This window comes from Engraulis encrasicolus, chromosome 1, assembly GCF_034702125.1.
Source record: "Engraulis encrasicolus isolate BLACKSEA-1 chromosome 1, IST_EnEncr_1.0, whole genome shotgun sequence".
Lineage (NCBI taxonomy): Eukaryota > Metazoa > Chordata > Actinopteri > Clupeiformes > Engraulidae > Engraulis > Engraulis encrasicolus.
In genome coordinates this window covers 18,091,356-18,118,087 of record NC_085857.1, presented here as the reverse complement: position 1 = coordinate 18,118,087, position 26,732 = coordinate 18,091,356, and the positions used below count along the sequence as shown (strand labels likewise).

At 42.2% G+C, this 26,732-nt stretch overlaps 1 protein-coding gene across 1 annotated transcript; it reads right to left on the bottom strand.

The window, feature by feature from the left end:
- Positions 1-1,084: 1,084 nt before the first annotated feature.
- Positions 1,085-26,387, bottom strand: LOC134448614 (transcription factor AP-4-like). Its single transcript, XM_063198289.1, has 7 exons — positions 25,961-26,387; positions 22,567-22,732; positions 20,801-20,899; positions 16,658-16,828; positions 8,946-9,143; positions 8,154-8,315; positions 1,085-5,874 (listed from the first exon to the last, which is right to left on the bottom strand). Exons 1-7 carry the CDS (start codon positions 26,053-26,055, stop codon positions 5,710-5,712), a joined length of 1,056 nt encoding a protein of 351 aa, XP_063054359.1. The 5' UTR covers positions 26,056-26,387; the 3' UTR covers positions 1,085-5,709.
- Between the last annotated feature and the right edge of the window lie 345 nt (positions 26,388-26,732).

The window sequence follows — 26,732 nt, the reverse complement described above, 5'->3', positions numbered from 1 at the left end:
CACCTCTGGGCACACGGCAGCTGGCCTCGGTCCCAAGATGCTTTAAGTGGAGATTGTGCGGGTGAGATCTGCTCGTACCCCTCCGTATTAGAGCATGACACGGGAGTGGATTTTCACTCCCGTCCCATCCCGGTCCCAGAAAAAAAAAAATCCCATCCTGGGCTGGAGTAAAAAAAGGAAATCCCATCCCGTCTCACTCCTGTAAGAATGTCTCCAATCCTGCCCACTCGCACTAATAATCATTCATTTTCGTTCATTTTTATTCCCGCTCCTGCCAGCTCCCATTCGTCTTTATTCCTGCTCCTGCCCGCTCCCATTCATCTTTAAAATTTTGACTCCCATCCCACGGGAATCCCGCGCGACCCACAGGAATTCCCAAAAAATGTCATCCTCTACTCCGTATGTACAGGAAGGGTAGAGTGGGACCACTAGTGAAATGGAGGAGTTCGGGGAGGAGGTGGGAGAATTTGAGAGCCTTCGCACCCACAAAACAGGTGAATGGGCAGGAGGGAATAGGAATAGGAAAGCAGCGGTCAATCAATCCTCAGAGTCCTCCTAAACTATGCTTAAAGGGACACCGTGTGAGATTTTTAGTTGTTTATTTCCAGAATTTTAGTTTTTTTTTTTTTAGTTGTTTATGCCCATTCACTAATGTTACCTTTTTCATGAATACTTACCACCACCATCAAATTCTAAGTATTCATTATGACTGGAAAAACTGCACTTTTCATACATAAAAAGGGGGATCTTCTCCATGGTCCGCCATTTTGAATTTCCAAAAATAGTCATTTTTAGCTGCAAAAATGACTGTACTTGGACCATACTAGAAAACATTTGTTTATTACTTAGTAAACTTTCATGTAAATATCAAATGTGGCAATAGGCAGCCCAGTTTCAATGAGCAGCATAGTTGCAGTACCTTTTTTGACCATTTACTGCACAGTGTCCCTTTAAGAAACACGATATAAATTCTTTATTCCCAAAAATAAGTCATTAAAACCTAACGCTCTTCACTTGTATCCATCTCGCCTTCAAAAAATATCAATCAGGTTGTCAAGATCATAAAAACCACGTCACACAAAGCTGTAAAAAAAGTACAAAATTTATTATTTTTCTTTCATCATTTGGAAAAGAAAAAAAGGCACTGGCCTCTCAAAACCCCTCTTAATGAGCAAAAAAATATAACCGCTTATTTTTTTTAAAACACAGAGCACTTCTACAAACAAATGTGAAGGGAACAGAAAACAAAACAAAAAACACGATAGCTTATAATGCGCAGATGTAATAAGAGAAGATGAAGAAAACAGAAGCATGAATTCAAAAAAAGAAGAGAAAAAGCGGGAAAAACTAAAGAACAAAAAGCTAATGATGAGGACCATGAGACATAGACACAAAATCACGGAATGGCTGTATCTTTTCTGGAGTTCAAAAGTGTGTTTGAGCGTGTGTGTGTGTGTACGTAGATGGGTGTGACTGTTAAGTGCTTCATGTTAGCCTGTTAACTTGTACCCTTATAATTTTTTCCCTCCTTTTTTACTTCAGGTTCTGTACATTTTTTTGTTACTTTCTTTTTGTCTTTCTTTCTAGTATTTTTTTTTATTACACATACAGTTCTTTTTTCATTTGTTTGTCTGTACAGGTGGTAATATGGGAGATGAAAAGTTTTCCAGCGGTAACACGGAAAAAAACTACAGAAGCAACACCATCCAAGACAAAGTTCAAAAACCATCTGACAGTAACAAAAAACAAAAACAAAACAAGCAAACAAAAAGTACAGAATGCAGAGGAAACAAACAGGGGAGACGGACAGGAAACACTAGTTTACAGACGTGTTTAGCTTTTAACAGAACGCCTGTCAGGCCCCTTGCCCTTGAAAACTAATAAAAAAAAATAAAAAAATAAAAAAATGCAGCAGAGTCACTGTGGCTTGACATATAAAATTGTATCACCTAAAAATCATTAGCAGTCATCTATTTTCACATGCTATGGACCATGACAGACCATATAAACTGTACTGTACGAAGCGGTAGAGAACTTCATCCAAGTGCCAACAAAACTATGCGTCAGAGAAATATAATCTTTACGAACAAAACAAAAATCTCAATTAATCTCAGACCCCCACCATCTTCTCTTGCTCTGTCACCTCCCCATCACGAAAAGCCACAGTGCATTTTGCGATGTTATTATTACACTCAAAGTGAAGGACACACAATTCTATAGAAGAGGGTTCATGTTATTAAGTGTTGAATTAACACACATTGAACACTTAACACTCAAACTTAACCCTTTTCTATAGAGAGCAGAAGAGTGTTTAATTCAACTCTTATAAGTGTTGAATTAATTAACACTCCTTGAACACTCCAGTTAAATTTAGCACTTTTTCTAATGATTATACTTGCTGCCATTCCAAATGTTGAATTACCACTACAAAATGGATTGTGGCTCTAGGCTGAACAAACAGCTGGCGTGTCCTCTACTGGAGGGGAAGAGGCGGTCCCAAGACCAAGCCCAGTGTGGAGATTAGGACCATTGGTGACACTTTCCTTTACGGTACAGTAATTACTGTGTACTTACTGTGTAACCACAGGGTAACAGACAGAAGTTACATGGTATCTAATGGGTAAAAAGGGGGTAATGACAAAGTAATACCATGTAATACAAATGCCTCAAGAATTTCTATAAAACTACCGTGTATCGTCTGGGTAACAGGGAGAAGTTACCTGTTAGATACCATCTAACTTCTCTCTGTTACCCTGATGTTACTCAGCAAATGGACAGTCATTTCATTTTGTTGGCAATTACATGTTATTTACTTTGTAATTACCCTTTTTTGTACCCGTTAGATACCATGCAATTTCTCTCAGTTACCCTGTTGTTACCCAGAAAGCACACAGTAATTACGTGTGGTAACTGCACTGTAAAAGAAAGCGTTACCGGACCATCTTACAGTGCTGCTCAAAATGTGCTCTAGTCATCTTGGATTAGCTAGCCTAGTGAGCTTTGGGGACGTTCCTGGAAAAATAAAAACACAGATCTAACCCGCGTCACTGCAACTTATACAAGACTGCACACCAACGGGCTGAACAGCCTTTTTTGTTTAACCTTCCTTCAAGATGTCCCAACCGTGTCTGACCTCAATTTCACTTCTCAAATTCTATGAAACACGTGACCTCAGGCTAGTATGTCTGTCAGTCTTCTCAAACTTTGTTTCAGTCTTCTCTAACATTTTATCTCTACAAGTTCAGCACAGGCCACGTGATTACTTCGGTTTCAGTCGTAAGGGCTGGTGCCACACTTCCCCACCTATTTTCAGCCAGTTTCGCAAACCAACTCAAAGCAATATTATCCAATTACCGATCTAGTGCTTTCAACTTGTGTGTGTGTGTGTGTAAGGTCTGTTATGCAAGCCATAACAAGAGCCGGTCTTTAGGAAGGGGGGCAACAACTCCACCCAACCGCCCACAAATAGTGATGCCGGGGTATGAGTGGGATGCTTTAAGTACAGTAAACCCCCTAGATGTTGGGTTTGAGTTCCGGGGTGAACAACAGTAACGGAGCATGGTCCAGAAAGCAAGGTTAGTCTCTGACCTCGGTATGTTAACGTTCAGAAAAACGTAACGCTCTTAATAGAAGAGCCCTGAAGGATAAACCTGCAATCTCTTCTATTAGGAGGCTTACACGTCACTCTGCTAACTTACCTGGGTTAGCAGCTAAACCACCGTTTGGAATATTCGTGATTCATATCAAGGCTGGGCCTCATCGGTGGCAGGCTAGTTTGTAATCTCTGTTAGTTGTTGTTGCTGTGTGCTGTCATAATTGCATCGGAATAGTGTCTATTAGTGTACGCGTTACGGTGTAGACTGCATAGATAATAACAATCATAAAAAACGACGACCGACCGACCACCACGGCTCTGTCGAAAGCACGACTCTCATCTCCGCCTTCCTCCACAAAGGGGGGAAAGGAAAAACAAACAACAATATAAACAAATAAGTTCGACACACACAAAAAAAAAAAACAGACAAAAAACAACGCAGTAATGCACATGCATACAGACCAAGAGCGAGAGAGAAGAGAAGGATCGCATGCTTGTAAGGTTTTAGTGCAGAAACACTTATTCAGAAGGATAGTTGGGTAAGGTTGCTAAGAAAGGGAGTTCGGTAAACAAGAGAATAAAACAGTGAAAGAGTCAGAGAAAAAAAAATGGCACTAGCTATAGTACTGGGGACATGACAAACAGTAAGTGACAGAATGTGACATCATGGCCTTTTGTGGAGGCCCAATATGTCCAACCAGAATAAAGTCGGTACAACCACAAGGATGTTGGATGTACACCATTGTTGGACGTGTTTAAGCAGCATACTGAATGTAGTCAGTGTCAGGTGCGTATAAGATGAACGTGGGACCTGTTGTTGGATGTGTCCAATCAAAGATGCGGGATGAACACCAGGGCTGAATGGGTACATCCCACAAGGATGTGCACAATTGCTGGACGTGTGCACGCGTGCTGAATTTACATAGTATTGGATGTGTATGTGAGGGATGTGGACCAACACAATCTTGGATGCAAATTGTTGTCAGTGTAAAAATCTTACACACCGAATCCAGTTGAATACATTGAAAACCAGTATGTTTGATGGACAGTGTTGGATGCTTACAAACTGGTATGCTGAGTGTACACCATGGTAGATGTGTACAACCAGTTTATTGAATGTAATGGATGTGTACAAACTCATGTCGTATACGAGTACAAAAGGTAGAACTAGTTTGTTGAATGCACACCATGTTAGATGTGTAAACAACATGGTGGGTTAACAGTAGCTGTGTAAGAACAGCATGAGTGTACACATCATGAATGTGTACCACGTGTTTGTTGGATGTACACAACGTTGAATGTGTACAACCGCTGTGTTGAACGCACACCATGTTAGATGTACACATTCAATGTTGATCAGCACAGTGGCTGTACACAATAGGCATGTTGGATAAACAGTATTGGCTGTTAATCTGCGATATACACCACACTGCAAGTGTACATCTGGCATGTTTTATGCGTGTACACTGTGTGGTACATATAGTGGGTAGAAAAGTAGGCCCTCCCTAGGAGCGAACATGGCTATTCTTTGGTCACCTCGCTTAGATTTCGTCCACATTTCTCGCTCCAACCTCAATTCAATTCTGCCATAGGTTTGTTCTGGGCCGCTGAGATGAGTGTAACTATAAAAGTTTAAAAAAAAGAAACTGAAACGCAATGATAAACAAAAATAAACACGGATGTAAGAAGTATAAAAAAAGACAGGGAAGTAGGAAGGGGGGAAAAAGGAGACATCATCACATCTCTTACAGAGTCCAGCTGCATCAAACATCATTCATAACAAAACAAATGAAGGGGGAGGGGGTAGCTTTTACTGTGTGAGTGTATGTATACCTATGTGTTTTATGTGGTACAATCAAATGTTCTTCCACTGAACACAAGATGACCATGATTGAATCTTAAGTGTAAAAAAATACACTTAAGTGTGTGTTTGCGCATGTACAGTACGTGTGTGTGTGTGTGTGTGTGTGTGTGTGTGTGTGTGTGTGTGTGTGTGTGTGTTTGTATGTAAGTGCTGCCGTGAGTGTTATACATTCACTGTTTCTTGTTTTTTTTTTCGATGTCTGTAGTGAGTTACAGGCTTGGTTTACAGTAACGCGGGGTAGCGACGCGGTTTAGGTCATGGGGCAGGTGCCCTCGCCCTCGCTGTCGGAGGCCGTGTCCGAGTCGCCCGTGGTGGTCTCCAGGGAGACGCGGCGCGGGGTGACAATGACGGCCCGCCTCTGCTCCTCCTCCACGCCACTGCCGGCCCGCTGGGTGCCCTCGATATGCTGTATAGCCTGGAGAGGATGCGGAGATACATTGTCATTACAGTGAAAAAGGAGATTTATTTATGACACAAAATGAAAGAGCTTTGTTACAAAAGTGACGTACATGTATATCCATTTTGAAACATTTTGGGAAATTGGCATTGTTGTATTGGGCATTGCATTGCAAAATGCCTTTTATATTGGTTCAAAAAAATAGAGCTTGAAAGTCCCGCCCCTTAGTTCCGCATTTCACGGGACCTAAGCTGACCATCTAACAACGTGGTAGCGAGTAAATATCTGCTGATCTCAGTCATTATATGCGCTGGGCTACAAATATGCTGTTTAAGAGGCTAGATAAAGATTATTCATGCAGAAGTATCAATGTTTTGTTCCGAGGCCGTCTGCATGAAAAATGTGAAGAAACACAGCTTTCTAAAAAGTTTGGGGGTTCGTACGAAAAATTAAATAAAAATATCAGAAACAACATATATGCAGCTCGTGGCGCAACTCGAAGGGGATCGAAATATCATTTTAATACTGCCATTGGATTACATGCTACGATTTTCGGCTAAAAACGCTGTTGAGGTCCCATGAAATCGGGGGAAGTGACGTCACTTTCAAGCTCTATTTCAATGGCAAGAATTCACACAGAGTAGATGGTGGGACGTCTGAGTAGTCTTTTTTCCAATAACAAAATGAAAAAAGTATAAAAATGGCGCTTACGTCATTTTGCAACAAAAATCTTAAATTATGATATCGTTTGTGAACATACAGTATGAGAATCGTCATTATGATGGGGAAATCTACTTCTAACAAATGTTTTTTTTCAACTTTATTTAGACAGGACAGTGAAGAGTGGGACAGGAAATGAGTGGGAGAGGGAGAGACCGGGAAGGATCGGGGAATGGGGATGCAAACGATTAATCGATTTATCGACTTTAATCGTTCCATGCCTTAATCGATTAAAAAAAACATTAATCGTTATTAATCGACAATTCAACTGACAAGAGACCCAGGTCAAATGGGCATGTGAAGACTGTGTGTGAAGAGGGGTGAAAATAGTGGGAATATTTAAATCACCTTTGGATTAAAGAATTGAAGTAGAATCAATTTAAATGTGGTATTTCATCTCAATTTTTAATTAAATTGTTTAGATTTAAGTTTTTTTTCCAGAAACATTGAGATTTCGGGGGGGAAACGCTGCTTATCACTTAATCGTAAGTCGATCGATAAGGCTATCAACTAATGATTAATTAATTAATCGATAATTTGCATCCCTATCGGGGAATGACCGGAGTCGGGAATCGAACCTGGGTCACCATGTAGCAGTTCAGTGCCCAGCCGACTAGAGGGCTCTGCATACGTAGCTCTTTGACTGCCATGGACTTCAAAAGAAGTCTTTTCAGAATGCATGGCACAGTGCCAAAGAATTGATATCAAGTAATTTGCGTTTTTTTTTATGGGGATTGGGCCTAACACGTTGATCTGGTATGTTTGTTGTTCACATGGACAAAGACCTCAATTTTTTATGGCTCTTGAAAAAAACACTCAAATGTTGAAAAAAGCCTGGCAACCCCCGGTCTCAATTTGAAAATGGCTGGCACTGAATTTAACGTGCGCACTTTGGCACATTTGGCGCGAGAACCATTCAAATGTGGCAGACCATTCATAGTCAAAAGCGCCATTTACAGGCTTTTGCTTGCATTTTCGGAAGTGTGCCCTCTGCTGTTCATGAGAGAAACTTGCACCCTGAGTTATACAGATGTATAAAAATAGAAAGCCAAACACGGCTGCTGTAGGGCTACTGAACGTCTGACTTATGACTTACCACAATGAAACATAGATTTTTGTTGTAGCCTACATTGCCAGATCATTCCAAGACCATGTGAGAGCATTGTTCTGGCTGCAGAATTTATAAATAGATCGCCAAACACAACGTGCTTCTGAACAAAGTAAACAATTGTTTCACTGAACAACATTTAGGGGAGAAGATAAAATAATTCTCTAGGACATTTTACTATCCTCAAAATGATGCAGGGTCCATTCTGTAGTAGCCTACAGTAGCTGTAGCCTCTCTTCGCAACTCCTGCTTTGTCTGCCTACCTGCATGGTCGCTGGTGGCGCACGCCAAGTTACAAAAAATGTGGGGTGCACGACCTCGCGCGCGGCAGCTTGCGGAGGGGCGCGTGACGTCATTCTGAGCGCACGCCATCGTCGCGAGGGAGGTATGAATGAGGTTAGCGCCAGTTACGCTAAGTATGAATCCGCCTTAAGTCATGGCTGGGCCTACTACTACTTTCAACACCCACCTGAACGATAGTGTCGAGGTTTTGCCGCGACGTGGACATGATGGTGCTGCTGGGGCTGGCGGCGGCGGCGGCGGCTGCGGTGGCCGTGGCGAAGTGTGTGGGGGCGGGCACTATGACCGTGGCGTGGTGGGTCGGGGCAGGGGGGGTGGGAGGAGGCATCACCTGGAAGACAACACAGACGCAGACACACCTTATAATACACAATGCACATTCATCCAGTTATCAACGTTTTGTTCACAGTTCAATGACACACGTATAAAAAAAAACGACAGGCAATATCATCAGAGATTCTTTAAGTATATAGAGATATGCCAACATAATAGGTTTCTATGGGCACCTAACATGACCAGGTTCTGGTCTGCCTAAAGGGCCGTGTCATAATGCTCCTACAATGAATAGAACAGTCCTTAGGTCTGCCTAGGTCAGGTCTGCCTAAAGGGGGGCCATAATGGAACCAGGAAACAATGGGCCAATGGAACCTCTCTCTCTCTAGCCTGGTGAACCAGCGCCACCCGCTGGACGGCAAAATGTTTTGTCTACGGGTGGGTCTGGCCTCGCATAATGATTCAATGAAGCCAGAATGCCATGAATCTGGCAAACCAATTACAACGCAAAGATGTGTTTTGAATCAAAGCGGGCATGGTTTTGAGGGAAGGTTGTTCTCATCAACAATCTTCGGATGTATTATGCATCGAGGCCAGACTAAATTAGACATCCACATTTAGTCTGGTTTATCAGGCTACTCTCTCTCTACTCTCTCTGATATCATGGTGGCGGGCGGTGTGGTCTCACCTGTGGGCTGCGGGGGCTCGCGTCCCTCTCCCTCTCCCTCTCCCGCTCTCTATCTGACTGCTGCTGCTGCTGCTGTTGTTGGAGCTGCTGGAGGCGTAGCAGGGTCTGCGTGTGCTGCAGCAGGGAGTGCTGATCCTGCACCTGCTGGGCCACTGCCTTCAGCTTCTCCGGGTAGAGCTGGGTGTCCAGGGAACGCAACTGTGGAGGGAGGGAGAGAGAGAGAGAGAGAGAGAGAGAGAGAGAGAAAAGAAAGAAAGAACAGAGAGAGAGAGAGAGAGAGGGGGAGAGAGAGAGAGAGAGAGAGAGAGAGAGAGAGAGAGAGAGAGAAAGAAAGAAAGAGAGAAGAGAAAGAGAGAAGAGAAAGAGAGAAAGAAGAGAAAGAAGAGAAAGAAAGAAAGAAAGAAAGAAAGAGAGAAAAGAAAGAGAGAAGAGAAAGAAAGAAAGAGAGAAGAGAAAGAAAGAAAGAGAGAAAAGAAAGAGAGAAGAGAAAGAAAGAAAGAGAGAGAAAGAAGAGAAAGAAAGAAAGAAAGAAAGAAAGAAGTTATTATTACTGACCAATTCTACTACTACTACTTTAACTTCTCCGGGTTCAGGGAGCAGCTACAAACAGGGAAGAAAGTTCAGGGTATCATTACACACTGATATACTGTAACTACTGAATGATGCCACCTTCAACAGGTACAACTAGGTGTCCAGGGAATTTGCTACAACTAACTTTTGTCTGAATATTGTCCAGGGAGCGCAGGTGGGAAGAGAGAGGATAGAAGAAAGCCAGGTTACTAAAGGGACTACTACTGACTTGTATCTGTACATCAGAGTAGCATAAAGTAGAAGGACAAGTACTCTTACAGGTGTAATTACAAAACTAGTGGTATGATATTAGATGGTTTCAACTTTGTAATATCATACCCCATAGGGTTGTAATTATATCTGTAAGGGTACTTCGACTTCTTAATACAACTGCTGCAGATATTCCCATTGATCCAGTTACACACTACTACTACTACCAATGTTACTACTACTGAATACTTTGGGTTCATCCAAGAGGGATGCGTGATGTCAATTTCAATTCAACAAGTCCGACAGGCGGACACAGATGTGTCGGATGAACGGACATACCCTCTTACAGAGATGCTAGGACATATCTAAAAAGGTAACTGCTGGATTGTAACTTCATTTGTAACTGAGCTCTGAGGAAGGTCAGTAGACCGAAAGCTTGGCTTATTATTAAAAGAACACAAAGGGGATTTAAGTGGGCAGACATTTTTCTTTCAATTTTACACAGTTTTTGTTTATGTTTGGCACCTTTTAATCGAGAGTGCGGCGTGATCCGGTTAAAAACTGCTGAATTGTTGCCATATGCTTATCTAAACTAAGTCTAACCTACGAGAACTAATTTTGGCTGCAACAGGATGTATTAATTAAATAAATGTACGCGTGTGTGTATGTGTGTGTGTCAATCTGCACCAACCCATGCAGTGAGTATGACTCGCAGCAAACACTAGGCAGCCTGGTCGCGTGTGATAGTTTATGCAACAGATTGAGGTAAATATTGACTGTGCTGCCGAGTCATTCTACTATTACCCTGTGCCTCATCACAGAATATTTGATGGCAAACAACAATCAGAGGCTTAAGTCCACACAGCCACTCGGCAGTGTTGTTACAACAGTTGTTAACACATCTCGTATATCTGATAAGGCCAGAGAGTGTGTCCACATTCAGATAGCTCTGTAACACCAGTAGTATTAACTGGAAGGCATTGGAGGCTTGTTATATGCAATAGTTATTAGTCAATGCATGCATGCTGATATACTTATGATACATACTTACATCATCACTGTATACACAATGTATACATGCACCATACATGCACCAAGTGGCCCAATTTACCTGAATTCACCATATACTGGAAGGATAGACCGATATATATAGCGGTATCAGGCCGATATTTGCATTTTTTAAGTGTATCGGTATCGGCCGATGCGCGTGTGGTTTTGGCCGATACGCAATATTTATTACTTTATGTCATTCAGGTTTTTTTAAAAGCACAAAGACACTTTATTTTTTTATTACTTGATTGTTAGACATTACTTGATTGTTAGAGTGGGTGTTTAAATGTTACTAGTTCTACCTCTATTTGATAATGTTAAAGGAATATTTATTTTTTACTTAAGTCCTGGAATATTTGTCATTTTTTAAAAACCCTTATCGGCCCCAAATATCAGGTATCGGAAATCGGGTATCGGCCAAGGGTGATGGGGGAAGGAAAAAAAAAAAGAAAAAAAAAAAAAAAAGAAAGAAAAAAAAAAAAACGCATCGGATCGCATCGGCCATTAAAAAACCTGTATCGGTCGAACCCTAATATATTGTAAGTATAAACTTTAGGTGATGTGTTTAATTTTGCCTAGGGAGTACCTCATATTTAACTAGCACTGATTGATTGTACGTAGGTTCAGCCACCCTCCGAGAACTCTGTGTACAAGGCAATTTGGCCTACGCACGAAGGCCTTTGTAGTCCCAATAGCCAGGCTTGTCAACTCAGTGAAAGCGCGGCATTTCAGCTCTAGGAGTGCTGGATATTTCCAAGTGTCTGGTTTTGAAACCTGAATCTTTTGTGATGTTAATAACCATCAGAAACTAGAGGCATCAGATCTTTTGATGTATCCTCTTATCCATTCTAAACGTCTAGTTAGAAAGCGGCACCAAGCTGAATTTTGGGAGTCAGAGAAACCTGAGGGGGGTATCGAATCCTTTCCAAGTGCTTGTCCAAGTTTACCCCCCGCCACCACCCCTGGATGTGAGTAGCAGGTGACCTTGAAACAATGACATCCACACGCCTAGTTGGTCTCTGCCAAGGTGCCTGCTTGAGTTACCATTCCTCAGCAGAAACCAAGTTCCCGAGGCTGCATCCTACCCTGCCTCCTCTCCTCTATACTCTGTCTCCGCCATCATCATCAGCATCAGCATCTGCCTGCTACATGCCAGTCTTGGGACAGTTTATATCACCCACCCTACCCCCGCTCCGCATCCACTCAATTTGTTTGGGTTCGCATGCACAGATTTCATACAGTCCCGACCGCATTTAGGGCGATCAATAACGTCGTGCGAGGCGAGTTCTGAGACAAGCTGAGTCGCCTGGACTGACTCCTTTCTCACCGCAGTCGTAGTGGCATATCAGCTTCCTGTAAAGCCTTTCAACAGGCAGTGTTTCCCATACATTGAGGAAACTATGGCGGCCCGCCATAGTTTAAATTTGGCCGCCATAGTTTACGAAAATGTAAAAAAAAAAAAAAAAAAAAATTTTTTTTTTTTTTTTACCTTTTTTTTTTTTTTACGATTTCCGTTTTTTTTTCAAAACGATTTGAATTACGATTTCCTTCGCATTTTCCTCCTGGAGTAAATACATCCTATAGAGAAAACTACAAGTGTTTGAAAAGACAGAGGGATCAAAAGCCTAGTCAAGTTGTTATAGTTAACTTGGGTTTGGGAGCAATATAAAAAAAAATCAGAGAAGGGACAGTTGGGCTGAGTTTACTAACACTCCCCAGGCTTTGTTTTACAGTTGTAATGAGTTAGGTGACAGGCCTTCATTGACACAGCAGAGGAGACATCGGGCTGCATATAGAAATTAATGTGTAATGAATGTGAATATAGACATAAATGTGTAATATGTTGTTCAGCCCTTTTAATGGAAGGAATTTTGAAAAACTGGCCCTGTGACCAGCACCCCTCATGTAGAATGTTTACGCCTATGTGTGTAGGGGAAAAGGCATAGCCTACCCTCTTAGACCCTTTTTGTCTATGCGTTACACACAGTGATCTTAAATTCTTATCTCTGCTCCTATTTTGTTTTATTATTGTTTTCATTATATAGACCCCTGCATGAGGGACGAATGAAACTGTGTTGTAAACAGAAATGATTCACTGTACTGCATTTTTTGACAATGACAATGTACAACTATTATACATGTCATGGGTAAAATGGGTAGCCTTATTTTTCAAAATATAAATGGCTGAAATGTAGGCCCAGGCCTATAGTTTCTCCATGCGGCAATGTCATACTGTAGCCTACTCATTGTTTTGCCGTTTTGCATTTACGCTGTGTGAATACAACTCCCCTACACACCCCCCCCCCCCCCCCCCCCCCCCCCCCCCCTATCCACCCCCGCCCCCCCTGCTGCCCCCATAGTTTCCAAAATTTCTGTGGGAAACACTGAACAGGTCTATTTTTTTCTACTCTTATTACTCAGTTTTGTCATATTTATGTCTTCAGGGGTGATAGTGAAAAAAAAAAATCCTGAGCCTGAACTTTTTCCCCCTGCTCTAACGACGACAAGTGACGTAACGTAGGCCTATTTTGACACATTATTCAAACATTTAATAGCCTGTGTATGACCATTATTCAAGCCTATTAGTAGAAGAAAACCCTGAACCTGAGATAAGAATAACCTAATGGCTAATTATTATCAATGTTTTTATTTTTGCAAACTCTTGTGAAGCCTGAAATCAGGCATGGAGCCTGAATATTATCAGCCCTGTGTCTTGGCTGGAGCACTAAAAGCAAGAAGGTTTTTCCCCCTGATTATCCTTCATCCATCAGTCTGCCGGTATACGGATCTTCAGTTCCATATGCATTAGGGATGTAAATAAAATCGATGTATCGGAAGTATCGGCTGGCGATTTAATCGAATCGCATCGTGGGGCATTCTTAAGAATCGAATCGCTGGCCCCTGTGCAATGCCCTAGCTCCATAACACAATAGTAGTGGAAAAGTAATCGGAAAAAAATCGAATCGAACCGAATCGCATCGTATCGTGGGGAATTCTTAAGTATCGAAAAAAAAATCGAATCCCTGATTTAAGAAATCGATACCGTATCGCAGGGGTGTCAAACTCAAATTGACCGAGGGCCAAAATCGAAATCTGTAGCGAAGTCGAGGGCCAAATTCAGTGTTTAATTACAAAAAAAGTGCATACACACACTTAACATTCATATTCAAATTCCACAAACAGAGCCCCATTATAGATCCAATATACCTATTTGTAGGCTTTTTCAGTTCTGGGCCCTGGGCTCATATTCCTGTGACACATTGAATTTCATATTCAAGTATTGTTACGCTATATATTAGTGGGCCAACTGTAATGCCTATATGAAATGATCTCGCGGGCCAAATAAAATGGCTTCGCGGGCCAAATTTGGCCCCCGGGCCTGAGTTTGACATCCCTGCCGTATCGTATCGTCATGAAGGCTGTGATTTACACCCCTAATATGCATCACCTAGCTGCTCCGACAGCTGGGCCGGGCCTAGGTGTCCAGGTGTACAGCGCCGCCAGTTAGTATTGGCACCCTTTAATTTTATTTACAAAGTGTGCAATATATCCAGAAATAAATGGAAATATACACAACTTTTACCATCAGGATCTTTAATTGAACATTTTAAGATATTTAGAATTGCCTAGTATTCATTTCCAAATGCATTTTGTAATTTCAAGCAAAAACATGAAAAAGGGCATGTCCAGGAATATTGGCACCCCTCCTTCAAGGGTTAATTGCACACTATTAGACAGCAATGGCAGCCTCCGAAGCTTTTGGTTTTCATCAATGACTGTGTTCTTTCATTTTACAACCAATCTACTGTGCATTTGGATGTGTTCTTTGGGTTTTTGTCTTGCTGGAGTGCACATGATGTTCAACTCAAACCAAGTGTTCTTGCCATGGTTACAAATTTTCCTGTAAGGGCCAAAACATACCAAGGCGGAACGGAACGGTCGCAGGACGGACGCGGTCTTTCTGCTTAGTTTTGGCCGGCGTGCTTTTCTCTGCCTTGCACACTGACAGCGTCGGCGTGCGCGGCCAGTCCTGTTCAAAACCCTCACCACAGCTAAAGCTAGCGTGCTACTTTGCCATTCATTTGAATGAGACACCGCCGGTTGCCGGCGTGAAAAATACGCTGGAGTTCTATTTTCCAAATGCAGCGCGGCGCGGAGCCGGCTCCCGCGCCGCTGACGCCCGATTACCGCCGGTTGGTGTGTAAGGACAGATAGGTTTCAATGTATTTTCACCGACGCCGGTAAAAAACGCGGCCGTTCCGCGACGCTTTACCGCCTTGGTGTGTAAGACCCCTAAATGATGATACCTGTCATGTCATGATGCCTGTCATTATACCTGTGATACGGTCAAAACCTCCAATACCTGATGCAACAATGGGGTGACATAATATTATGGATCGGACACCATGCTTGATTGTTGGTAGGGTGTCCTTTTCCTTAAAGACTTTCTTGCAGAGTATGCAAACATGCTGTTTGTGTAAGTCACTGAAAAACTGTGCTATTGCTTCATCTGACCTTAAAACATTCTTAAAAGGGCTGTGCTATGCCTGTGTTTTCTCATACAGCCGTCAGGTGTTCCCTGTTATGACTTTTATTAAGCAATGTGGTATGCCTTGGTCTCCAACCAAAAGGCACTACTTTGTGTAGTGTTTAACACAGGGTGCTTATTGAAAAAACTACCCAAAACAGTTCAAAGTTGACAGTCAGGTCTGTAGATGTTAGCCCCTGTGTTTTTTCATTATTTGCACCGACTTCCAAATACTTTTGTCATAATGTCTCCCCCTACCCCCCACATCCAATGATGTTCTTTACTGCTCCATGTTTAGCAGATTTCTGAATAACACAACACAGTGTTGAAAATGTTATACCAAGGTCTTTTGAGATGACCTTTTACTATTTGGAGGTCTTGTTTTTGCAAATAATAGTATTTGGGGTGTCCTCAGGCAGCTCCTCTGTCTTCACATTGGTGAAAGACACACAAGCTGTAACAGGTGGTTATTTAAACACAAATATCATAATTCCTTGCCTAATTCATGTTATATGGGCAAAAGCAAGTAGTCAAAGGTGATTCCCATTTGCGATTTACCATAATTGAGTCAAATTAGGCTTCCACAATGGTATCCAGTAAAGGGTGCCAATACCAGTGATCCAGGGAGCTTTACCGTCTTCAATTTTTTCCCTCTCATAGTTTAGTATTTAATGCTGTTGATTATTTTTATATTAGTATCAACCACAAGCTATCTATAGAAAAATCATGGTTGACCTTATTATTTGTTGTCTGGAGATATGTCCCATAATGTACTTAAACTTCAAGGGTGCCAATAGTAACTGGCGGCACTGTATGTGTGTATGGGTGCATTCCAATATGCGACCTTGCGTCCTCCACTTGTGCTTGTGGCCTCGTACCAGGAAGTAATATGTCATGATGACATCACCGACAACAGCATTATATTTCAATATCTTGAAAAAGCTCAATGGTAAAGTCATTTTTATCATTTGCAAACTGGATGGTGAATGAAGAATAGTCCCCCAAAAATTGTTTTGGCTAGGCTGACAGCTGGGAAACTTTACGGTTTTCTCCACGGAGGCGGGGCGAGGGGGCGGGGCGAGGCCACAAGCACAAGTGTAGGACGGGAGTGTGCATATTGGAATGCACTCTATGTGTGTCTCTCCTATTCTTCTAGCTGCAGGTGTCCTGAGTGCATCTCCTCCAGCTGGGAGCCCCATCCCCAGGTGTGTGTGAGTGTGTGTGTGTGTGTGTGTATAGAGGTGTGTGGGTGTGTCTCTCCTCTCCCTCACCAGTTCCTCAGTCCCAGGTGCGTGTGTGTATGGACGGGTGTGTGCGCGTGTCTCTCTCTCTCCCTCTCTCGCCTCTGCCTCACCTGTTCCTCCAGCTGGGCGCGTCCAGAGCGCTCCTTCTCCAGCTGGGTCCTCAGCTCCAGCAGCTCCCTCCTCAGGTCCTCCAGACGCTCCTCCTCCAGGATGTCCGGCGAGCCGATGCCCTCGTCCTTCTCTTCCGTACGCCTCCGCTTCGGAGAGGAGCCTGTGAACTCCTGCAGAGATAGAGAGAGAGGGATGGAAGGAGAAAAAGAGAGGAGAGGAGGGGTGTAGAGATAGAGAGAGGGATGGAAGGAGCAAGAGAGGAGGGGTGTAGAGATGGAGAGAGGGATGGAAGGAGCAGGAGAGGAGGGGTGTAGAGATGGAGAGAGGGATGGAAGGAGAAAAAGAGAGGAGGGGTGTAGAGATAGAGAGAGGGATGGAAGGAGAGGAGCAAGAGAGGAGGGGTGTAGAGATAGAGATAGAGAGGGATGGAAGGAGCAAGAGAGGAGGGGTGTAGAAGAGAGAGAGGGATGGAAGGAGAGGAGAGGAGAGGAGGGGTGTAGACAGACAGCGCAGCGAGGCAGAGACAGACCAAGTGAGAGAAAGGGAGGGAAAAAAAGGTTTGGATGTAAATAAGATATACAATTTCACCACAGTCAGTTGGAAATCTTACACGTTTCGTCTGAAAATGATTTTATTTCAGCATATTTGAGGAGAAAATAAGCATTTTCGGAATAATTGAACACTCGTTCAAAGTTGTGTACGTTTTGCGTATCTCTAAAGATAAGCATGACTGACCTGTAAATGTTGTTCAATGATTCTCAGGCAACAATAACAAACATTGACCCAAGAAACACATTTTCAGGCGTTAAACATGCAAAGTAATACAGTGCATAACCTATAGCCTTTGCAGAACAACAACCTAAAATAGTTTCCCCCCAAATATTGCACCTCCAAAACTAAAATGTACTAAATAATGTTGATTTTTTGGGGGGAGGGAACAATGACAGAGACTTCACAGAGAGGCAGCCGTGGTGAAATAGGAGAAAACGGGTATTGCAGTCGCACGAAAACAACAACCACCTATTTTTTTCCCTCCCAACACATCAATACAGAACCCTTATTATTTACGCTTTCCGATTGTAGCGTCATCCTATCTCTTTACAAGAAATTGCCAGCCATGAGCACAATGCAGTCAAAAACCTTGGCACTTCAACAGTTTGAACTAAACATGTTAGCTGAGAGAGAGTTGGTATAAGGCTCCTAGTTTTGCTGCATTTTAACGCTTTGTAAAAAACAACATTCATTTCACCCTGCATGAAAGCAAAGGTTACCTATTCTCTTGACGCTCCTAGTTGGCATGTGCTCTTGGACTGTCAGTTCATCATGGTCAATATTTCTATGCTCTTGTTCAGATAGTTTGTTACCCCCCCACAGCGCTCGAAATTAACGGTGTCCCGACGTCCCGGGGACCATAAAAAATGTTGTGGGGACACAAAGTTATCATTTCTGGGACAATGCCGGGACCGTCCAAAAATATAAATGAAAAGATTCTAAAAGTAGGCTATTATATTTGCAAAGCCATTACACAGGGACATTAACTCAACACCAACCATCAGCGAAAATAGCAACAGAAAACTTTCCGATAACCCTCCGCATTGTGCTCTAGAATGTTGATTAAGATTTCGCAGCTGCGACTGCAAGCGCGTTGTTCTTCGGACTGCTGCTGAGAGGTTGTCCCGTTGGTTATGCCATTTCACCCTGAACTAGAAATGCTCTCAGAGAAAACGGACTCTGGATTGTTGATTTTGCAAGCCAATAAGGATATATTCTAGTAGAGATGGTTAAGCTGTGAGAGGAATGGAGTTTGGTTATGCTAATATTTCAGGTAAGCAAAGCAACAGCCCCAAACAATGCGCAGTAGTTTGTTGCCACCTGTCGCGTGCTTATCCGCCCAAAACACCAACGCGAGCTGGCTCTAAAGTAGATTAACCCTCATTCATACACATCAGACACTGCCTGTAAATGACTTTCCAGTAATAGTTAGGGAAACGGCAAGCAAGCTAACAGAGGTAGTTGTTAGCCAAGAACGTCAAGCAGTTTCATTCAAATGTGGCTGGAAATGAAGGCGCTATATATTCTGAACATTGTCATACAAACGCAGTTATTTAATTAATGTTGAAGTATCCGTGTTATTGTTTCTGCGCTGGTAAAAGCAGAAATGCCTAGTAGCCAAGGTCAAATTGAACAGGGAAAAGTCCACCTTGACTTCTTTTGATTACAAGCACGAAGAACGTGCTTCAATTGTACAGCATTGCCAGCGCATTGTTTCTCTCCAATCCCTCTCTTTCTCCCCCTCCCCTCCCTCTCCATGCTAGCATCTCTCCCTCTCTTTCTCGAAAGTGAGGTAGGCCTAAGTGTGCGGTCGTAGTTTTTTCTCTTGGGCATTTATTTTTAGGTTATCAAATTGTCTTGATGTCAATGTCATGTGAATTTAAAGCGGAAAGGAAACGTCTTGCAATGCGTTGTCATACTCCTAATGCGGCCCAAAAACCTACCGCATCTTCTTCCACCTAGCCTGATTATCATCGACTTTCACATCTCTTCGAGACTGGCTGAAGCGGTTGCATCTCTAGGAGGGCACGGCCTGGCTATCTTCCACCAGCATGCCCATTACAACCAGTGGCCAAAGTCAGATTAGGTTAGACTTTTGCCACTTTTTAAAGGGACACTGTGCAGGAAATGGTCAAAAAAGGTACTGCAACTATGCTGCTCAATTAAACTGTGCCACATATTGCCAAATTTGATCTTTACATGAAAGTTTACTAAGTAATAAACAAATATTTCCTAGTATGGTCCAAGTAGAGTCATTTTTGCAGCTGAAAATGGCTATTTTTGGAAATTCAAAATGGCGGACCATGGAGAAGATCCCCCTTTTCATGTATGAAAAGTGCAATTTTTCCAGTCATAATGAATACTTAGAATTTGATGGTGGTGGTAAGTATTAATGAAAAAGGTAACATTAGTGAATGGGCAGCATGAATTCTGGAAATAAACAACTAAAAATCTCACACAGTGTCCCTTTAACTAAAGCTAAACAGACACTGAATTGTTATTGATATGTAGTAGACTAAATGAAAGCTGTTTTTCTGTAGGCTAAATAGGCTACAACAGAGTAACAGGCTGGCTGCAATAGAGTCTACAATAGCCTACATGATGGGTAGGCTATATTGGTGCATAAAGCAATCAGTTTGACAAATATAATGTCATTGAATGCAGATTTCCTCATATCACCATGCTCATATATTCTTGAAAAACGAAATGTGCACGGTTACTCAAGGCATTTTTCTATACAAGGCACAGATGTTTTAACACACCCTCGTTTTTTCTTAAAAACCTGAATTCACAGTTGCACTGCAAAAAATCATAGTCACACATGAAATTTAACGTGGACATAATTTACCACTTATTTAGGCGCGAAAAAAATGGGGACACTTCTGGTTGCATTCGGGACAATACAAAGTGGAATCCGGGACCATTGCGGGACACAAAGGAAAAAAGTTAATTTCGAGCCCTGCCCCCCAAAAAAGCTTCAATCACTAATGACGTGGTGTTTTTCTAAGTGCAACTGCACAGATCAATACATCATATTACATACTTACACTATGCCTACCTACCCATATTGCTGCGATACAGTGCAAGTACAAAATGTTACATATTATTACACGCTTTGTTACAATGTGATCTAAGCTATGTAACTGGGACAGAATAATAAAGATGTATCTGAAATGAATAACTACAAACAACTGCAATCAGTTCCCAGGATGAAAATTCACAACTAAAAACAAAAGTATGTATGTGTTACCTGAATAAAAAAAACCCTTTACTTGGAGGAAGATTATACAAAGAATCCTTTACTTGGATGAAAATAATAATAATAATAATAAACAAACTAACGTCAGAGAGAGTAGAGAGACAGGTTCCATTGGCCCATTGTTTCCGGGTTCTATTATTGCAAGGGGGACGGGGGGGAAATCCCCCTTTAGGCAGACTTAGGTAGACGCAAGGACTGTTCTATTCAATGCTAGGAGTATTATGACACGCCCCTTTAGGCAGACCGGAACCTGGTCATGTTAGGTGCCCATAGCAACCTATTACATTGGCATATCTCTATATACTTCAAGAATCTCTGCTATCGTGTGTACCTGGATGAAGCGTTTGAGCTGGTTGTTCTGCTGTAGGAGCTGGGTCTTCTCCTGCTCCAGAGTGCAGATGTAGTCCGCAGTCTGCTGAAGAATGGCAGCCTACAAGGGACAAAAAGAATACACACACACAAACATTTAACAGGCGCTGGATTTAAAGTGATCATAAACGAAAGAAGAAAAACCGGTTGCTGCTTTCAGTTTATTACACACAACATTTCTTAACGCAAGTGTCTTCATTGGGTGCTGGTGCAGTTACTGGATTTTCCTTCTTTCTTTCAACTTGACTGACACACACACACACACACACACACACACACACACACAGTGTCTGGGGCAGATAACACAGATTCACAACTACTTATTGCATTGGAGTCAATGGTTAACCACTCACGAGTGTTTTGCAAAATGTTGCAATGATGTTGCAATGCAGTTTCTTGGCAGGCTTGCGTCTGCAGATAACATTGTTATTATTTTCTCAGACAAATGCCAGACAGATAGATCTTATAAGTGTCACACTGCTACTAAGAAGGAAATCATGACTTGGTACAAAAAAAAAGTTACCAAATGGCTTTCATCAGCATTTCATTTGCCACGAATGCCGTAAGTGCAGTGTGATTCTAACACATGAACGTAGTGAATATAGTACGTGTGGTGTTGTTCCTTTGTTTGCATGACAGATCACCCCCACCAGAGTGTGATGCACAATGCATCAGGCTGTCAACACAGGCTTGTCACCATACTGCACTGGCAATGATGGCTCTCGGTCAGGCAGCAACAAGTTATGAGCAAAGCGCTTAAAATAACTCCCCTGATGCAACGCTTTAAACTCCAGAACAGCACCACAAGGTGGTAAGAACTGGCAGCGCACAAAAATAAAAACAAAACGATCCAGGTAAGCTTACACCTTCCTCAGGTGTGCTTAATTACTAGGAGATACAAGTTACTGGCAAAACCCATAAAAATATTTATTTTCAGTTCGTTTTTGTAGATGTGATTAAAAAAAAAATAATAATAATAAAAAAAATGATTGCAAGGTTTGACAATAGTGGCTAAAATAAAAACCTAATTTAATTTCACAATATTTCTTTTTCCCTCAGTTAGTATTTTGTGGAACTATAAGACATCAGCTCAGCTCAGAGCACTGTGCACATGCAGACAAACTCAAAAAGGAACCATAAATCAAACTGCTGCCCAAAACTCCTTGTAATCATTGTATAGGTAGGTCCTTGGTTGCCCTTTCACCTTAATAGATTAAAAAAGCATAACCCAAAGAGTTGACAGCATTGCCCGACTCTTATGGCCTCCGCACACCGGTTCTGACAGCAAGGCGGCGGACTAGCGCTTCCGACAATGTTGGTGACCCCCCACACTGCTGGTGACGTGCCATAACAAGGAGTGGCCAACTCCATCACAGCAGAGCATGGTTAATCAACGGGTGGCTCAGACAAAACAGGGGTGCGTTTCTCAAAAGAGAAGTTGTTCGCCTGTTAGCAACTTCGGTAGTTGCCAATGGGAAAATGCATTGAAAACAACAAAGTAGCTAATGTAGTAAGCAACATTGGTTTCGAGAAATGCACCCCAGAACTGGGCTGTAATTGGCAGCAGACCTCCGCGGACATCGGCACCGGTGTGTAGCGGGGTTGTATTGAAAACAGTGGAATTGAACGTTGGCAGAGCAGTTACTCCGCACTCTGTCGGAGCTGGTAGTGGGCGGAGGCCCAGAGAGTTGATGTCATTGTTTTTAGCCATCAGGTCTCCCCTCTCACCTTGCTGAGTTTCTCCCCGTCGCTGTGTGGGATGAGTGTCTTGAGGGACTGGAAGCCGGCGTTGATGCTCTGCATGCGGCGCCGCTCGTTACTGTTGGCGATCTCCCGCCGGATACGCCGCTCCTGATCACGTGCAGACTCTGGTGTCAACGGAATGTTGGCCAAACTATACGGAGACAACAAGAGAGAGAGAGACGAGAGTCAATCAGTGAATATTAAAGGGACAAGTGCACTATTTTGAACGTCAAGCTCCTTTTCTGGGGTGAGTTTCTCAAAAGAGAAGTTGTTAGCCTATTAGCAACTTCGGTAGTTGCCAATGGGAAAATGGATTGAAAACAGCAAAGTAGCAAATGTAGTAAGCAACTTTGGTTTTGAGAAATTCACCCCTGGCCCGAGTTGTCAGTCAGCAATGTTTTTTTAATGTTTGCTTCAGTCTCTGCTATTTATTTGGTTAATTTGGATTTTGTCTTGACCCTATCTGTTCTTAACACCACCCTAAACGTGTGTGCAACTCACCAAGTGTTTAGGGGTATTCACTGGTACTCCATAACAAGTGTTGTAGCAAAACATGGCTTCTGTCATGTTTTATGCAGCCTTTGGTAAACATGTTTTCATTCATCCACAAAATGCCAGACGTGACGAGACATGACAACACTTATTTAGCCTTCAAACTTGCTGGGGAATGACACTGAACAACCCTATCTACTTGGTGAGATGCACACCAAGGTGCACACCAAGGGCAGGTGAGGAAATGTAGGGCCCAGCCTGACACGTAGTCCATTACACATGGAGTGAGTTACATTTTGTAATATATATTTTTTTTACATTGCATAATTCACGAAACGGGCTGCAAGCAAGCTACATTTGTTTTACTAGTAGCAAACAATTTCGGATTCAGGCCACATCTTTATGACCAACATTGGGTCATCCCGATCTCAACGACTTAAAAGGTCCTGGTTTCTTCCTTTGCACGTAGCCCAAGGTCATGTAGTTCATCCACCTAACTAAAGACTTGCTGCTGATTTGAATCAGATGGTTTTGTGAATGAATGGTTGGGAGAAATACATGCTAGCCTATGGCTTCTCACTCCCTGCAAACCAAATCACCACGCTCTCCTTATTACGCCCATTTACTACAAACCCAGCTGACCCCAAAACTGCAAGCTAGACACAACTCCTCTAATTAACCGTATTGAACTGCAAACTCGAAGATTTGAGAAAGCAGCCCCATTACATCCAATTCTCTATGGAGTACTTCCCCAACTCATGGCCACCTGAAACCTAAAAAAAGGTTAGAGCATCTAGAATTGTGGCCAGAGTAAGCATTGCAACTATTCGATCTTTCATGAATGTTTACCAAGTAACTTCTGGGTCTAACCAATGGCAGATACATAGAAGATCCACATTTATATGTATGAAAAGGCCAGTTTTCCCAGTCACAATAAACACTTGGAAATTGATGGTGGCGGAAAACACCCATGGAAAAGGTAACATTTGTGAATAGGCAGCGCAACTTCTGGAAGTACATCAAAAATAAAAAAAAAGACATTGCACACACGCACTGCACACACGCAGTAGCCTACACAGAGATGGTTGGGCTATTAATCAGTTAAGTTTGTGTTTCCCAAACCGTTTGCCACCCAAATATTTGGCACATCAACAGGGAAACCTGCCGTGTTTGCCTCTTTTCGCCTTTTACAACTGGCGAATTAAGTCCAATAAAAGTGATAGGAAAGTGATCATACACCAGTGATGAATAATTTCCTTGTATGTCCCTCTTTATATTTTTTCATTATTAGGGAATGTGTTATAGGCCTACTGTATAATAAGACATGTTCTATACTATATGAATTCCAATGCCGGTAATACAAACAATATTTGCCAAACATTTTGGGCAAAATTTACAAGAAAATTAGTTAAAGCCATCCCATAATGTACACATCATGTACCCCACATTTCTTCAACAATTCTAAAACTCGCTAAGAAAAAAAAATCTGTACAATAACTCATCACAGGTGATACTGTTCAAAAAAGTTGATGTCTAATTACAGCACTGTACTGAGAAGTGAAAGCCTACTGGTGTAGTTTTTGTATATTAATTGTAAATACTATGACATTTGTGAGAAATAACTTCTGTGCCTTTTAGGATAATTTGTAAACAGTTAAACAATTTCTATTGACATCAAATAACATTCTCTCATTGATCGTCAAAATCTAGTACAGCAGCATCCTGTCAGACTCTTGGATAAATGTAGTATTACCACGATCATAAGGTGACCTACATTACGCAACAGCGCCGTCAAAGAGCACTGTGAGTGATGTCCTACAAGTCCCAAAATTCCCTTCGTCATTCAACCGAATGACTCAGGTCTTACTGCCTTTTCACTACGGACAAGAGATCCATCCGCGAAGCAGCAGACATCAAACCATTATAAACGCCATTCTGAAATTCAGTTCAAGGGCACATACGGTCCCGAAATATTGTACTGAATGTTATTCCGTCGAAACAGTGAGGCGAGTAAGGGCTTTCCAGGCACTAAGAGGTGATTGGTATTTCACACCACACGGGAAGACATTCGGGTCGAGTGCTTCCCATCTGGTCAGAGAACAATACATCTTGTTTCCGCCAATGCGCTCAAGGCAGCGTGGTTGAAATAGTACGGCTAGCTAGCTCAAGAACTAGCCACAAGGGCTGCCTAAAATCGAATGTGCGCTAAACGGAGGAAATTATAAACCACACTGAATTTCAAAATGAGTTGAAAGACCATCTCTGTGTATCCGAGTTGTATTTTATTCGAGTTAAGTCACTGAAATCGCACAAGTGGCCGCTTAATCTGCCTGCACTAACAACAACATTTCATCGCACGCCACAACCATGGCTGCGTAGTCTGAAAGCACAAGAGCATGGTCGTCACGAAGCAAATACCAGACGAAAACATTTCAATATCGCGAATAACAAGATATGGCTGGCCGCGTAAGCGGAACGAATAACTGATATGCAATAGTTAACGTAGATATGAGTAACAGCATAAAAATAAATAAACCCGCCATAAATCAGTGAGTAACTTACTAGCTACACATCAACATAAACGTCGTATTCGTACTACCACGTGGTTAGTGTTTGCCAGGGACATGCAACGCTATTATGCATTTATAAGCGCTAAGATCACATATCTCAATTTCTTAACCCATAATAATGCCGACTAAACATTCTCAGAAACCAATAGTATTGCTCATAATCATTATAACACAAGCTTATTTTCATAACGTGCTTCTATTGTTTATCGCATTGAACATTAACGTTACAACACTCATGCAACTCTTTGCATACCGCATCGGTCAAAAAAAAAAAATGAACAAGATCCAACAGCTGAGAATTAAAGAAAAATACACACCTGCAAAGACCCCCGATGACTTCTTTCTCCGATTTCCTAAATTGTTGCAAAGACACCTTCTCAGCTGGCACCATGAAATACTCCATGTTTTTCATCCCGTATCCGAGCCTTTGATTTCCCCCCAAAATTAACTTGTTTTCTTCACTTTGCAAAAACAAACAATACGCGATGCGCCTAATCCACTGGTATTCGCATAATAATTTACAGCCTGTAATTTGTTCGCGGTTGTATATTGCCACTTTACATTCAGCTGGTGGTGGTGGGGTTTCCGTGTGTAGCACTTCTCTCCCTCCCCTTCTGCAGTCCGCATGAGAGTGTGTAGCTGCAGCTGATCGGATGTCTCTCAAGGCGGGAAACAGCTGGTTGGAATCACGGAGCGACCAAGAGCCTCCTTCCGCATAGTAGACTCCATGTAAACAAAGGACTATTTAAACACGGTAGTAGGGCAAGGGAGGGGGAGACAGAGCAACGTTCATACTTGAACTGCTACCTGAAAGATGGGTAGAATTAAATGATATAGCGGCAAATCATTTTACACAATAAACGGATTTAATTGTGCGAAAATGAAGCTTACAACGGAGCTTGTAGGCTAATATGGCCATTAATTTAGGCCTAGCAGCTACTGTTAGACTACTTGGGGTTAAATGTTGATTGCACTTTATCATCGGTAATATTAATATTTATACAGGCAATAGAGAAACATTTGGCTATGTTAATTTATAAAATGTTAACAAAAACAAATAATGGACTAGGGTCACGACAATGTAGGCTA

Excerpts from the sequence above, each read along its gene's own strand:
- LOC134448614 (XM_063198289.1), bottom strand. The coding sequence starts at position 26,055 with ATGAAAAACATGGAGTATTTCATGGTGCCAGCTGAGAAGGTGTCTTTG. Across the intron at positions 20,900-22,566 it reads ACGGGGAGAAACTCAGCAAG|GCTGCCATTCTTCAGCAGAC; the intron begins GTGAGAGGGGAG and ends TGTCCCTTGTAG. Across the intron at positions 5,875-8,153 it reads ACCTCGACACTATCGTTCAG|GCTATACAGCATATCGAGGG; the intron begins GTGGGTGTTGAA and ends CATCCTCTCCAG.